Source organism: Diadema setosum, chromosome 7, assembly GCF_964275005.1.
Source record: "Diadema setosum chromosome 7, eeDiaSeto1, whole genome shotgun sequence".
Taxonomy (NCBI): domain Eukaryota; kingdom Metazoa; phylum Echinodermata; class Echinoidea; order Diadematoida; family Diadematidae; genus Diadema; species Diadema setosum.
This window is the reverse complement of record NC_092691.1, coordinates 13,554,544-13,571,194: the sequence shown is the minus strand read 5'-3', so window position 1 is coordinate 13,571,194 and position 16,651 is coordinate 13,554,544. Positions and strand designations below refer to the sequence as shown.

Sequence of the window (16,651 nt, the reverse complement as noted above, 5' to 3'; positions counted from 1 at the left end):
CGTTTGTTTTATTTCCCTTTCCCTCTTACTCTTCTTTCCCCCTTACTCTTCTTTCCCCTCTCAAGAATGATAAAACAAAAGAAATTACATACACCTCACAACAAAAAGAACCACGTGCTATAGCAACCTTCGTAAAGTTAAATCTAAATGTTCAATATCAGCAAAGAATAAGGGGAAAACACGAATGACAAATAAAAGCGAAGAGATTGTGTATGCAGTCTCTTCGGCTCGAAGAAACTTGACACCCCACCCCTCTCCCTTGTGGAAATTTCCACAAAAGCAGGTGCCACGCTCAGGTGCGTGCCAGACGAAAGAATGCGCGCACTGGGATAAACAGCGTGTAAATATCCTGGAAATATCGATCGAAGAACCAGCTCATTAGTTGAATTAAAGGAATCATTGCAAAGATATCATGATTCTATTTCTATAGCCTTTCTTTTGGCGCAGAGTAGGAAACATCGAAGAGTCGATTATAGTGAACTTGATCGAATAGCTAATGTTCCCTGAACAATCATAAAAGGATTGATTATTTAGTCAATTAAAAATGCAATCACAGAAATACATGAAAGGTCTCGTATGCCCAGACAAATTCACTACGAGTAGGTCCAATGAGATGCAGTCATCACCTGGTTAGACAGCAAAATACAACGTGTAATGACAATTAATTTCAGTTCACGCTCATCAAAACTGCTTATTACTTTTCAAAGTTTTGGCTATCAACATTCGTTCGTAGGTGTATTTTGTTTGTTTGTTTGTTTTGTGTGTTTTTCCCTCGTGAAAGACGTAATGATTTCTTCGTATTGAACGTAAACTGCATGTTTACCGTAAACAAGCCATTCAGCTCAGCTCAGCTATGGCGCATTCGATCTATCGAACTTGCAGTAACCTCTTATAGGCAGGAGCACATGGCGCATTCCTTTAAACTTGAAAGTGAAGCCACGTGTTTGCACATCGGCGCTTCCACACACAGCGCGGCATTTTGCGATCATCGTTATAGCAGACTTTCCGATTCCAGTAGGGGGAAAAGGAATTGGAATACTTCGGAAAATACTGATGTTTAAAATCCAATAAAAAGAAAAAAGCCTGAAAACAACGCATGATTATGTTTTAATAGTAAACAATAATTGGAAACACAGAACAGAATTTTGCATCCGCTCACACAGAAGCTCTCTTGAGAAGATGAAAGCATTCCTCATCCCCTGCTAGATAGTGGAAGCTTCCATAATCAGCCCAGCAAGTTTTTAGAGTTACATACAGGTGTACTTGCACTTGTACACATTCATTGGGAGAAAGCAATCAATCAACGCTGAACATTGCGTAGTTTGGCATCTTATCGTGCTGGTGACCAGCTCGATGCTTCGGTATGTGTCATAACGTTATGTTTAGAGCCTGTAGGCCTCATAAGTCGACGAGTTTAATTCAAAATAGCAAAAAGAGGGAGATTGAAAAATACGAATTCTGGTGGAAAAATACGAATTTTGGAGCTGCTGAGTACTAATTTGTGCTTCCAAAAGTTGGCAGCTCTGCTTTAAGTTTTGTTACCAAGTGCATTGAAGACTTAGTCTGTATAGGATATATTTGAGATTATGTGGTTCTTATATCACTTTTGATTGGTGTTCTACTGCTGGTCTCTATATATTGTATTGTAACTCTTCATGCAGATCTTCTTGGAGACCGAGTTGTTCTACAAGGGAATCCGCCCTGCCATCAACGTCGGTCTGTCTGTCAGCCGTGTAGGGGCAGCTGCCCAAGTCAAGGCCATGAAGCAGGTAAGTGTTCTAGATATTTTGGCTCCCCGTTTATCTGGGGAAAATCCTTGTGAAAATACTCTTTATTTAACTCATTCAAGCATTACATATAGGAGGGTGTGGAGGGTATTTGTTCATTTGTTTTGTTTTGTTTGTGTTTTTTTTTTTTTTTTTGGTCAAATGTGGTGTGTCGTCATGAAAGCTATGTAATAATGTCAGAAAAATTATTTTCTGGTTTTTGGCAGAGATGAATTTGCCAGATCCTAAGCTTTAATTTGATATATAATTTGCCTACTTCATTGCAGGGGGGGGATAAAAAATTAGAAACTGTAATGGTTGTAGTGCCAAAGTCAGCTTTACACATTTTTTTTTCTTCCTTTATGATCTCTGACTTTATATGGGTAACATGATGATGCACCACATTTAGTTGTTGCTCTGCCCCAGTTTTAACCCTATTCTAACTGGGCTATTTGAGACCAAGTTTTAACTTGGGGGGGGGGGGGGGGGGGTCAATTTGACCCCCCCCCCCCCTTCAGATCTCGGCCGCCGATCACACGATCGCCGCAAAATTTTGCCTAAACATAGAGCCGGATGTCAACTACAAGATTACATGGTCATACAATAGAAAAATTTTGATTTCATATTTTTTAATAAATTAATTATGCAAATTAACACATGAAATCATATTTTCACCTATAACTCCATCAAAAAGACTGAATTATTATTAAATTTTGTGTCAAAGTTCCTCAAGACACATCAAACAATTTTCTTGTAAAAAAATAGCGCAATCAAAATCATTTTCTTTTGTTTTTTATTGTTTTGTTAATTTCTTATGTATTTTATTGTTTTTTCGATCTTTTGTTTTCTGTTGTTTTTTTGCCAAAATTTGTTGGAGACACTTTTTCAAGCTTATCTACATTAGAATTGATTTATTTCAATGGCTAAAAGTTAAAATAATCTAATTTATATCAGTTAAACAAAAAACCACAGTTTGCATTGGATTTGCACACGAAATCATGAATTTGAGCGGTTTTCAGGTTGACATGCATATGCAAAACATTGCATAACTTCAGAATGGTGTATCCGGACATCGCAGATTTGGTCTCAAAATATGCGGGAGACTCAAATGAAAAAAGTCATGAAGCGACGCGGCAAAATCTTTGCGCGTTGCGAAATCGTGGCGCAAAACGTCAAGGGGAATTTGACCCCCCCCCCCCCCAGTTAGAATAGGGTTAAAATGAAAGCAGAATTGTTCACATGTTGCTGAAATGAACCCCTTTTCTGGGCAGATTCACAGCTCCATACTGCCCTGCTTAGGAAATTTATCTCCTGGACCTTAACTAATGCTGGTTTCAAAGCTGGAATATCAGTAACGAACCTTGGGTAGCATGTCTGGATGTCATATGATATAATGATACGGCATTACAAACATTGTGCCTGTTTGCTTTATTTTGCATCCAATATCAAGTGAAGCTCTTCTCGGGAAGTTCTTTGTTGTTGTTGTTGTTTTTTTCAGGTGAGACCAATAAGTGAGAGACAGATATAAAGATATGCTCATGTGATCGATATTTTCCATTGGATTTCTTATTAGATTGACTGGTCTACATAAATACTGGTCAGTGATTAGTCATAATGCAATTATGTGACTAATGCAGCAAGGATCAAACTTGCAATATTGCCAGCAATAAATTTTTTCCTTGAGTGTATGATTATCAAATGTAGACTTGTTTTTGTTGATTGAGTGTTTTGTCTTTTGTAAAAGTGTTTTGTCTTTTGTAAGATCAAAGTTATGTATACACTCTGCTGGCCACACCTTTTGACTGCCCCCCCCCCCCCCTTCTTTGATATGCGAGTCCATCACGGTATACTCCTACCCTTTATAGTTTAATGACCTGGGGAATATACTTAATTGTGTGACAACAGATATTTCTAGTTTGTAAGTGGGTATTTATATTAGTCTTTGCCTTTCATTGTAGGTTGCTGGCTCCATGAAGCTGGACTTGGCTCAGTATCGTGAGGTCGCGGCCTTTGCCCAGTTTGGCTCTGACTTGGATGCTGCCACACAGAACCTGCTTAACAGAGGTGTCCGCCTCACTGAGCTGCTCAAGCAAGGACAGTATAGTAAGAAGATGCTTTCCAACATAATACAGGGAAACCTCATGTTAACAAGGTCACTAGGACCAGCTGAATGACAATGACAAATCGGCAATTCACCTCGTTAAAAGTGGTACCTTGTAATAGAGCTTGTTCAAACTGGGTTTTCTTATACATTGTAATTCTTTTTCTGTACAGACCATTTATGTCTTTCTTTTTATGCCTCCGCCAACGAAGTGGCCGGAGGCATTATATTTTCGGGTCATCCGTCCCGTTTTTTTTTTTTGTCGATATCTCAAGAACCGTGTGGTGGTTTTACATCAAACTTGGTATGAGGGTATATCCTGGGGAGATAATACTTTGTTTGGATTTTAGGGTCACGGGGTCAAAGGTCACAGGTTATTTTTGTGAAAAAAAGGTTGAAAATTCATGTTTTTCTCCATATCTCACAAATGGTTCAAGGTATCTTCATGGAACTTAGTATATATGCTTGTTTCAATGGGCAGTGATTATCTAGGGAAGTTGGGGGTCATGGTTCAAAGGTCAGGGGGTCAAAGGTCAAGGTCAACTCTTCAAAATATCACTACTTTCCTTATATTTATGCAATGCCTTAAGGTTTTTGTTTTTGTTTTAACTTGATGTATGTATTACCCAATATATATTCTGTGGGAAGTTTCTTGCCAAAAGGTCAAAGGTCAAAGATCAAGTGAAAGTGCTGAATTGCACTTTTTTCCTCCATATCTCAAAAGTAACTCAAGGTATCATCATGAAACTTACATATTTATGCATGTTCAACCTAACAGTGATTCTCTTTGGAACTGTGTGGTCAAAGGTCAAAGGCCAGGTTTAGATAATGCTATTTTCCCATTTGATACTGAAATTATACTTTTTCTCAATACCTTGAAAATTACTCAAGGCATAAACTTATAAAAGGGTCAATAGTCAAGTAAAAATCATCAGTTCCCCAAATACCTGCACTCTGACATTTTAATAATTCATCCAATTGAACCTAGTTCTAGGAAAGTGAGCATTCAGCACATTTGTGGCAAACCTGTCATTTTAATATTTTGCCAATTGTGTGAAACTGTCATCACACATTGTCAAGACATTGTACTATAGACCTATTAGGAGAACCATGCATTATGGCGGAGGCATATCAGTCGCCGTAGCGATGTATCTATTTTTTTTAAGAGCTTGGGTGGGGTTCAGGGGAGCGAGGGTAGACGACCTTTACAGCATTTTAAAATGTAAGATCAGTATTGATAGCATTTTTGTCCCCGCCGAACGAGTTCCAGCAGGGGACTATGAAACGGGCTCCGTACGTGTGTGTGGCCGTGCGTCCGTCCGTCCGTGCGTCCGTCCGTGTGTGCGTCCATGTGTGATCAAAATGTTCAATTTGCTACTTCTCTGTCATTTATGAGCCAATTTTGATTCTGTTTGCTTTATATGATAGCACTACATGGGAGCTTTAAAACTTCTAAACAGAATTTCAGTTGTGACCTTTGACCTTGACCTTTGACCTATATGGTACATTTTGCTACAAAATGCTACTCCTTCGCCATTTCTAACCCGATTTCGATTCCGTTTGCTTTATGTGATGGCACTAGGTGAGGGCTTCAAAACTTCTACACAGAATTTTGACCTTTGACTTCTTTGACCTTTGACCTTGATTTTTGACCTATATTGTACATTTTGCTACAAAATGCTACTCCTTCGCCATTTCTAACCCGATTTCGATTCCGTTTGCTTTATGTGATGGCACTAGGTGAGGGCTTCAACACTTCTACACAGAATTTTGACCTTTGACTTCTTTGACCTTTGACCTTGATTTTGACCTATATTGTACATTGGCTACAAAATGCTACTCCGCCGCCATTTCTAACCCAATTTCGATTCCATTTGCTTATGTGATGGCACTAGGTGAGGGCTTCAAAACTTCTACACAGAATTTTGACCTTTGACTTCTTTGACCTTTGACCTTGATTTTTGACCTATATTGTGCATTTTGCTACAAAATGCTACTCCTTCGCCATTTCTAACCCGATTTCAATTCCGTTTGCTTTATGTGATAGCACTAGGTGAGGGCTTCAAAACTTCTACACAGAATTTTGACCTTTGACCTTGATTTTTGACCTATATTGTACATTGGCTACAAAATGCTACTCCTTCGCCATTTCTAACCCAATTTCGATTTCCATTTGCTTTATGTGATGGCACTAGGTGAGGGCTTCAACACTTCTACACAGAATTTTGACCTTTGACTTCTTTGACCTTTGACCTTCATTTTTTACCTATATTGCACATTTTGTTACAAAATGCTACTTCCGGCGGGGACATATATTACGCACCGCGTAATTTCTACTTTTCCTTGTTGTTACCTTGATATTGCATGCAACTGGAGCAGCAGCAGTTCTAAAACTACACCTTTTTCATTGTAGCTCCCATGGCTGTTGAGGACCAGGTTGCTGTCATCTTCGCGGGTGTCCGTGGGCACCTTGACAAGATTGACCCATCGAAGGTCACAGCCTTCGAGGAGAAATTCCTTGCTCACATCCGCTCCAGCCACCAGGGCCTGCTGGACACCATCCGCAATGAGGGCCAGCTCAGCCCACAGACAGAGGAGAAGCTCAAGGAGATCGTGACCAAATTCCTGGACACATTTGAGGCATAATGCACCTTCCTTAAGCAAAATTCAAATTATATGCATCCCCCTGTCAGATGGTAAGCTAGTTACTTTCTCAGGGGGATATTCCTGTTCATGCTTCATAGCTTGTGATGCATTGATGAAAAGAAATGGTATTTATGACATGGAAAAAAAAAAATGATTCCAGGAGAAACGTTTCATTGAAAACCATGAACACACAATCTGTTAACTGTACAGTGTCTCCTCTGGTTTTCACTGAATAAGTGACTTGAAATGGTAAGGAATCATAGGCTTGTGTTTCTTGAGAATCTGTTGTGATATGTGATATCCCTTTTTTTGCACAGAAACCAGGTCAGCCGAAAGTGACATTAAAAACTCAAATACTCTGTGTTTTCTTTGTCCCAACATTTTCCATGAGTTGGCATAATCTATTTACCAGACACAATCTATTTACCGGGCATATTTGTGTTGTCCAACTTCCCATACCCACAAAGAAACAAAAGCAAAACAAGAAACACATGATTTCAAGTAGTACATGTTTGTTTTATCTAGCAATTGAAATGTCAGTCACTGTGAAATCCTAGATTGAAGAATATTTGAACCTTGAGATGTGCTTGGTTCAAACCTAATAAAGAGCTTTATGACTAAGATGAAGATGTGTGATTTGTTTCTTTATGTGGTGAATGACTTGAAGGAGTATGAAAAACGTACCCTGAAATGTGTGATAAGTGGATGTAATCAGCCATCAGAAGGTTCAAGCAGATATATTCAGTCTCATTTTGATTGGTTGACATTGCAGAGAAACAAAGTAACAAAGAAATTAAAATAAAAGTTCTCCCCTTCAACTGATCAGAATAAACCTTTCAAATAGAAATGTGTGTCGCCCTGATGGTGTGTAGTGTGTATGCATGTCGTGACTACAGTGTGACGTTTCCATACTGTTGATGGATGCTTGTGTGGAGGACCTGCGCTGAATGTACAGCTGAACCCCGTCACAGGGAAACTCAGTATAAGGAGTTCTGGACCAAATAGTCCTTGTTATAGCAGATATCTTGTAATGCCAATTGGCAAAAAACAACAGCAAAACAAAACAAAACAAAGAACATTAAAAAAATGCATAACATTTAAAGAGACTAATTTGTATGTGTGGGGCTACAAATTATGTTTCAATCAATAGAACATTGCAATGTGTCTATTAGAATTACTTTCATGTGTAAAATTTTTTTTTTTTTTTGGGGGGGGGGGGGAGGGTTTGCCAATGAAATGTTCGATGAATACGCTTTTTGATGAATGTTCAAATTTATCGATAATACATGTACATGTACAGTGTGTATAGTGTGCAGTCATTTTGAAGACAATTGTGTCATGATCTCTGAATTGTATGAGATGTGATTGTTCTGGCAAGCGTGTGTTGTGTGTGGAAGATTCAAACATGATATGCCTGACGCTGTGTGACATTTTACGTTCATATACATGCATGTATGGAGGGTACCCTAGTACCTAGTGGAAGTCTAGCGAAACATTCAGAGGGTACTTCACACCTGCCACGTCATGATGATACGCATAGGATTTGTTAATAGGACTGTACATAGCCTAGCACACTCTGTGCATGTATACATATGTACATGCACACACACACACACACACACACACACACAACGAGCAATGCCAACTAGAGTGCAATGTAGAAAATACAACACACAAACAACTTGCTTTGCCTCAAACGCAAAATTTCCCCAGCATAGTCGTGCTGTACAGGTTTGCTTTGAGCTGGGTTTTTTTAGGTGATCCGAGTATCCTCTCGGATCACCTTCTGTATCTGTACGGATTCTTTGTTCTTCTTCTTTTTCTTCTTCTTTATTTCTCCTCAAAAGTTTTGTTTCGATTAGCTCAGAAAGTGTTCCTCCTATCAATTTCAAAATTATACCATATATGTATCGTGTCCCAAAGTCGACAAATTTTATAAAATCACAGTGATCAGTCAACCGTGACGTCACTATGACGTCATTATATGAAAACACATTTTCATGCATATCTCATTAATGGAAAGGAATTTTTCAATGAAATTTACATCACATATATTTCAAGTCAAGCGCATTCTACTCATATTATCAAAATTCACATTTATTATTTAAAAGTGTGCGTACGCGCTCGTTGAAATATTTGTATGCTCAAATCGAGCTCAAATTTTTTTTGCACACGTTTCAGACCATTTGGAGCATTTTTTGAAAAATTGAAAAAATTGGACGGACGCGTACGCACGCACACATATACGCACGCACAGCTCATATGCATTAGAAATTTCCCGTTTTTTCACACGGATCGGATGTCTGAAATGTCAAGGAATGTTTCTACCAAGTTTCAAGTCAATCCGACTCAATATGACGTCATACAGGCCCGTCAAAGTTGAAATTCCGCGCGCGCGTCAATAGCGATATACAGTGCAACAATGCCAAAAAAAAACGCCAATTTTAAATCCGATTTTACTCGTCAGGATGGACGGTGACCCCCCATTTTCTTTACATATTTTGAAAGCTGAGTTGTACATATCATTTCATGGGTTGGCGATACTGAAAAAATGATTAAAAGATATCAAATTTCTTAATAGAGTAAAAAAGTAAATTTCAAAATGACGTCATCAAATTTCAAGTTCACTTGAGCGTATCTCACTTGGGCGCCAGACAACTCGCCCTCGAGACAAGTCGCACCGAAGACAGCTCGCCCTCGTTTTTCGAGGGGCGAGTTGTCTTGGGTCCGAGGGTGAGTTGTCTTAAGTGGCGAAGGAATATACCCCGAATGATTGATTTAATCTCAGACAAAATAAAAGCTGCTTCAAAATAATTTTGCATTTATCTGCCTAAGTTGAATATCAGAATGCACACAGTTTTGATTTTCTCCGATTAAAATCATTTTTAAAATGAAAATTATGGCATTTTGTTATCGCATTTTCCCTGCCCTGAGATCGCAAGAATTGCCGATCATCGTCCATGCCCACTCTGAGCTTGCCCCCTGATTCTCATCGGCAAATTGTGGTAATTTTTTTTTTTTTTTCGATTTTGAATGCACCTCTTAGACTTCATTTATGATTCAGGTTTGTATTATTAATGATGCTAGATAGTAGAATAAATTCGATTAATATTTCACTGTCTTCGTTTCTAATTCAGCAAAAGAAGAAGAAGATACGATCTCGCCCTCGCCTCTTTTTCTCTCGCTCGCGCGGCGTGCGTTGTGGGCTGCATTATTGTGCTCCCTTTATGCCATTGCCAGAGCCGAGCGTCGCGCCAGCGGGAGAAAAAGAGGCGAGGGCGAGATCGTATCTTCTTCTTCTTTTGCTGAATAAACGAAGACAGTGAAATATTAATCGAATTAAACCTACTATCTAGCATCATTAATCAATAATACAAACCTGAATCATAAATGAAGTCTAAGAGGTGCATTCAAAATCGAAAAAAAATTACCACAATTTGCCGATGAGAATCAGCTCAGAGTGGGCATGGACGATTCGGCAATTCTTGCGATCTCAGGGCTGGGAAAATGCGATAACAAAATGCCATAATTTTCATTTTAGGAATGATTTTAATCAGACAAATCAAAACTTTGTGCATTCTGATATTCAACTTAGGCAGATAAATGCAAAATTATTTTTAAGCAGCTTTTATTTTGTCTGTAAAACCTATATCAAACATTCGGGGTATATTCCTTCGCCACTTGAGACAACTCGCCCTCGGACCCAAGACAACTCGCCCTCGAAAATCGAGGGCGAGCTGTCTCCGGGGTGACTTGTCTCGAGGGCGAGTTGTCCTGGATCCTCTCACTTATCCTTTGTCAATCTTCACACAAATTTCAGTATGTTGTAGCTTATTAAATGCTTTTTCATTAATATAGTAACAGCATTTTGATTGGATGACGGCATCACCTCGTAAAAATGGATTGAAAGTAATCTTGTCAAATTTGACCATTTTACGTGTTATCTCTATGGGAGTGCAGTTTTTCTGGAAATGAAAATTGACATGACTATCTTTCTCGAGCACTATCTCACTTATGCTTCGGTGAATTTCTCCCAAATTTTAGTATGTTGTAGCTGAGACTTTGGGCTATCGCTAGTGTGCCCTTCATTTTTTCATACGACGTCGGCATCTCGTCAAAAAATTTGGTTGAAATTAAAGCTTGTCTTCGATGTACTGAGATATTTCTTCCTTTCTGCAACTTTCTTTGCAATAACTCAAGAAAGACAGCCCCTATCACCCCCATATTTTGCACATGTTTAGTTCATGTTACGTACATTATTTCATAAAATAACAACTACTTGATCGGACACCATCTTGGGTATGTAAATTAGGGTCAAAGGTCATAAATATTTCATCCTGTATCTTAGTAAATACATGTCCTATCTTTCCCATATTTTGCACACGTAAAGACCATGTTACAAGGATCATTTCACAAAATAAACACTTTTTGCTCAGATGCCATCTTGTCTGTGCAAAGTGGGGTCAAAGGTCATATGTAGTTTTTTCTGTATCTTCGTTATGACGTGTTATCTCTAGTTATCTCTATGGGAGGGAATTTTTCTAGATGTGAAAGTTGACACGATTGTCTTTATCGAGCACTAGTTCACTTACCCTTCGGTGAATTTCTCCCAGATTTTAATATGTTGTAGCTGAGACTTTGCGCCATCAGAAATATGCTTTTTGTTTTTTCATACGATGTCTGGATCATGCTAAAAGACTTGGTTGAAATTAAAGCTTATCTTCGATGTATTGAGATATTTCTTTCTTTCTGCAACTTTCTTATCAATAACTCAAGAAAAACAGCCTCTATCACCCCCATATTTTGCACATGTTTAGTTCATGTCACGTACATTATTTCATAAAATAACAACTACTTGATCGGACACCATCTTGGGTATGTAAATTAGGGTCAAAGGTCATAAATGTTTCATCCTGTATCTTGGTGAATACTTGTCCTATCTTTCCCATATTTTGCACACGCAAGGACCATTTTACAAGAATCATTTCACAAAATAACTACTTTTTGCTCAGATGCCATCTTTGGTGTGCAAAATGGGGTTAAAGGTCAAATATACTTCATTCTGTATCTTCGTTAGTGCATACGGAATTCGGTACCAAAGATGGCAGGTCTGACTCCCTTTTCTAAATGAGACTCCTAACATCACATGGCCAATGTCCTCTCAACACAGATGAAACCTGTATGGTCATGCCTATTGGGATCAGGACTCAAATCATTGATTTCCCAATAGACCGGATCACCTAATTTGTCAGTGATGACAAATTCCGAGTCTAGTTTTGTGTTTGTTTTTATACCCCTGCCACACTAAGTGTGAAGGGGGTATATAGGAATCACTGTGATGTTGGTCGGGCGGGCGGTCTGTTGCAAAATCTTGCGTCGCGAACTCCTACAGTTTTGAAGCAATTCAAATGAAACTTGGGGTAAATGATGATATTGAGGTATAGATGTGCAAGACATGTTTTTTGTGTTTGTCGGACAATGCGTTGCCATGGTAACCATAATTTTACCAAAACCTTGTGGATTGAATAACTTCCATAGTATTTGATCAATCAATTTCAAAATTGGTATCTATGATGATATATAGGTGTAGTTATGCAAGACACTCTTTGTGTTTGTACTTGACAAAGCGTTGCCATGGAAACCATGTTTTCTTCAAAATCTTGTGGAGTGAACAACTTCCACAGTTTTGAAGCAATTGAAATCAAATTTGGTAGGCATTATGGCCTTGAGGCATAGATGTGGAACACATAATTTTGGTGTTTGTCAGACAAAGCATTGCCATGGTAACCATAATTTTACCAAAACATTGTGGATTGAATAACTTCCACATCATTCAAGCAATTAAGGTCAAATTTAGTATGTATGATGATCGGGAGGTGTAGTTATGCAAGACACCAATGTGATAATATAAGAAAAATGTGTTGCCATGGTAACCACATTTTTTTTTTAAAATCCTGTAGAGTGAACTTCTTCCACAGTTTTCAAGCAATTGAAACCAAATTTGGTAGGCATTATGGCCCTGAGGTATAGATGTGGAACACATAATTTTTGTGTTTGTCACACGAACCGTTGCCATGGTAACCACAATTTTACCAAAACCTTGCAGATCGAATAACTTTTCCATCATTCAAGCAATTAAAGTCAAATTTAGTACCAATATGTATCATGATCTAGAAGTGTATATAGTTTTGCAAGACACCAATGTGTTAGTATAAGGAAAATGTGTTGCCATATGGTAACCACTCATTTTTGTATCAAAATAAACCATTCAATTTAAGCTATGAAGGTCAAATTTGGTGTGTATGATGGTCTTTAAGTGTAGTTATAATTAAAATGTCCCTTGTGTTTGTATCAATGCGTTTGCCATGGTGACCACACTTTTTACCCACATCTTGTGGAACCAACTGTTACCATAGCGCTCAAGCAACTGTGGTAATTGTACAGTAAACTAAAATTATTCTGTTCCCATTCAACAAGTGCACAAACTTGGTATTAACTTCATTGTCCTCATGACATCACATACTATAAAGCAACACTAGGGGCGGGGGTATTAATCACCTTCAGTGATAATTCTAGTTTTTTCTTCAAATGATTCCGTTTTAGGATATAGAAAGGTTTATGTTGTTAAATATTTGGAAGGGGATGTGATTCAGATGTTTTCATTCCTATTCTGTAAAGCTTCAAGAATCACTCCAGAAGGCAGCATAAACTGCAGTGTAAGATGTGAGAATGAAAGATGAGACTGCCTTGATGTAGATGTGCAATCATGAAATCCAAATTTATTTAACTGCTGCCAGTCGTTTTGACTGTCTCCACTAAGTAACTTCTGTGAATGATAGCCTACAGTATTAGTGCATTGTAGTCGTCTTTGGAGTTGTCAGAGCCTTACTCGGAGAAGGATCAGGGCTGATGCCGCGTTCTTAAAAGGGGGGGGGGGGGCAGTTTACATTTCTAGTGCCACTTCCAGGTTTCATCAGCTGACAAACAAACAAACAAACAAAAAAAGCTTAACCCACACTTTTCTCCTGCCACTTCCTCGTTTCATCAACTGACGAGGATGAATATACAACTTTGATGTGGAATCTTATTCTTTCATCGAGATTCATGAACAACTTTTACATATTTCATGTAAATGCCACGGACAGCTCAAGTTATATTTACACTATTTACATTTCAATGTTTTGCTACGTTTCCAGTGTCGGCAGGTTCCAAGCAGGCTGATATTTCCCATTATAATGTAATATGTATTATTTGTATGACACTCAAATTTGGATTGCAATAGTCTCACATTTTTGCTCACATTCCATGAAATGGAATTCTATGAGAAATGATGCAACATCACCTGAAAGCTGAATGAATTCTCTTCTACATTGGAAAATATACATAGTCATGTAGAAATGATGTAAAGACATGATGATGCCCTCAGACAAGAGTATCAACATTATCATTGTACCATAAGCCTAAAATAAGGTGCAACATTATACATTGATGTCAAATACCGTTACTGTAAAAGCTGGTAATTTCACATAAGGTATTTTTGCAAACGAGGACACATCAACATTTTTTGCAAAGTACTGTTTTCTCAATTTGACACTAAGTGCATTTATGCCTGTCCGTTCACCTTGCAAACTTGATGCAATTAGGATTAGGTGGCGATATACAGTGTGTATAAAAAAAAAAAAAAAAAAAAAAGGTAATCCAAATTTGGAGGACTACCATTTCGTACTTGTCAGGTATGGAGAGCACATTGTTGGTTGTAAGGAAAGAAGAACTCTTCCTCTTTCCATTGATATCTAATTATGGTGACAAATGCCATGCATGAGTGAGCACTTGAACTTTAAAGACAACAATGTCAAATTGCACTTTTTCCAAGTTTGAGTGTCACATGAAGGAACAATGAATGTCTCACTGAATGGATGAGATCTGTCAATGAAAGTGACCAGTCTGTACAAATGCAGGTTTGTGTTTAGGGTTTCTTCTAACATATCATGTATGGTCCATAACCTTTAACATGGCCACCTGTCTGATAACGTGGTCACTCCCACTAAGGCCAACCCACACAGTCCATTTTTCTCTGTTCATTTTCAACACATAGCTTGCAGCAACAAACCATGTCTTGAATATGAAGAGAGAAAATGAATAATTGGTTAGCCTTTGCGGGGAGTGACCAAGTTATCAACAACGGTGCCATGTTGAAGGTTATCGACTATAAAAGGTTAGAATAAACCCTAAAAACACAAACCTGCAGTCGTGTAGGCTGGCCTGTTTATTTGACCACTTTGATATTTGACAGATCCCATCCATTCAGTGAGACATCAATTAATTGTTCCTAATGTGACATACAAACTTGGAAAAAAGTGCAATTTGTAATTGTCATCTTTAAAGTTCATGTGCTCAGTCATGCATGACATTTTTAAATACATAATTAGGTATCAATGGAAAGAGGAAGAGTTCTTCTTTCCTCACAACTAACATTGCTCTCTCCAAAGCTGACAATTAAGAAATGGTAGCCCTTCAAAGTTGGATTACCTTCTTTTTTCTTTTTTTTTTATACACTCTGTATTGGTGTGTCATTAAATTTGTGACACAAGTGATTTGTAAAATTTGCAAAAAAAAAAATTAGACCCTTGCAAAAATAACAGCTTTTATTGTACAGTGAAATAGGCAAATGAGATGATAATCTTAAGAAGTGATTTTGAAGAAAAGCAATGACCCTTGAACAATAGGTAAATATGGGGGGGGGGGGGGACTAGAGTAATGAAACAGTTGCACATACTTGACTTGAATGCCTCAGTATTTCATATAATCACTAGATCTGTCAAAAAGAACGTTGCCCTTCGTACACATTTTGTTGAAAGACATTGATTTTCACCACCAAACAAAACTTGACATTAAACTATCTCTGCATGATGAAAATATTTTTTCAAATTTATTGCCACATATTAAACCACATACATTGCCGACCTATGATGCAGGTAATTGGCATCTTATTTCCACTCTATTCACCAACTTACATCATCACATTTCCTAGCTGAAGTATTGCCCTCAGTTTGTCTTACAAGTCAGTATTTGTATTAGTGTATACAGCATAATATTTCAGAAATACATGTACATGTATACAGCAGGCCACAATATCCTCCCATAATAAAAATGCAATCTGTTCCATCTCCCAGGTGCGATATTTGATTCTTATGACAGAAATAACACCAGTATTTTTCAATCAATCAGACAAATATATCTCCGTGCATGGCACATTGTTGCTAACACATTTCTGTGCATGGCAAATTGTTGTTACAGCACTTCCCTGCACATGGCCGATTGTGATTAGGGTGTGGGAGTGCGCATAGGGTTAACAACATTCTGCCATGCGCAGGGAAGCGCATTAACAACAATCTGCCATGTGCAGGGAAGCGCTTTAACGACAATCTGCTATGTGCATGACGATGATTGATATGTGGACATAGAAGATAAATTTTAGAAAATTCCCACAGTAATCAACATGAACAAAGCAATGCATGGGCAACACCATGTTGAAATAAAATTTACTCAATATACATGTATCATCTGTATTATTCAACCAATTATCTTCCAACAAATCATGCAATGGATGGTTGCTTAATACACAATGTAGTGTATCTTGTGGGAGACTTCTGGATGCTTATAGTTTCCCACAATTCTATAATATCACATCACTTTAAATTACATGCACCTTTTTGATTTCTTTGTACTCTTCTTTGAATCATCTGAACAATGAGTTTCCACTGGCAGCTTGACATTGAGACATAAATTACATGCACATGCAAGGAGAGGAGCCATTGATAATATTCAGGTAGGAAATGAACTGACTGCAGGTGTGATGTTTATGTATGTTTTAAATGGTGCCAGAGGTGTTATGTCAATTTTTGTCCATCTATCCTAACAGCTCATATCTCATTCACATGATATAACAAAACTACACATGATAAGTTTTCACAATACTTGGCAAAGACATACTGCACAAGTTTTTGCTTTGATATATTGTTGCTTTCACACACTCTGACAATACATTTTAAGAGATGCAACATATTGCGTTGGTGTCAGTTGGTGTCAGTTGCTGACAAATTTTTGTTGTTAATTAATGAGAAAGTAAATCATAACA

The 16,651-nt window shown here is 38.0% G+C and overlaps 1 protein-coding gene across 1 annotated transcript in view; it reads left to right on the top strand.

The window, feature by feature from the left end:
• The window catches only part of LOC140230877 (ATP synthase subunit alpha, mitochondrial-like), a 32,263-nt gene extending 25,127 nt beyond the window's left edge, over window positions 1-7,136 (top strand). The window contains exons 9-11 of the mRNA XM_072311023.1: window positions 1,662-1,769; window positions 3,725-3,869; window positions 6,281-7,136. Coding sequence (XP_072167124.1) covers window positions 1,662-1,769; window positions 3,725-3,869; window positions 6,281-6,513 — 486 coding nt within the window. The 3' untranslated portion in view covers window positions 6,514-7,136. The remainder of the gene's footprint in view (window positions 1-1,661; window positions 1,770-3,724; window positions 3,870-6,280) is intronic.
• The last annotated feature ends 9,515 nt before the right edge of the window (window positions 7,137-16,651 follow it).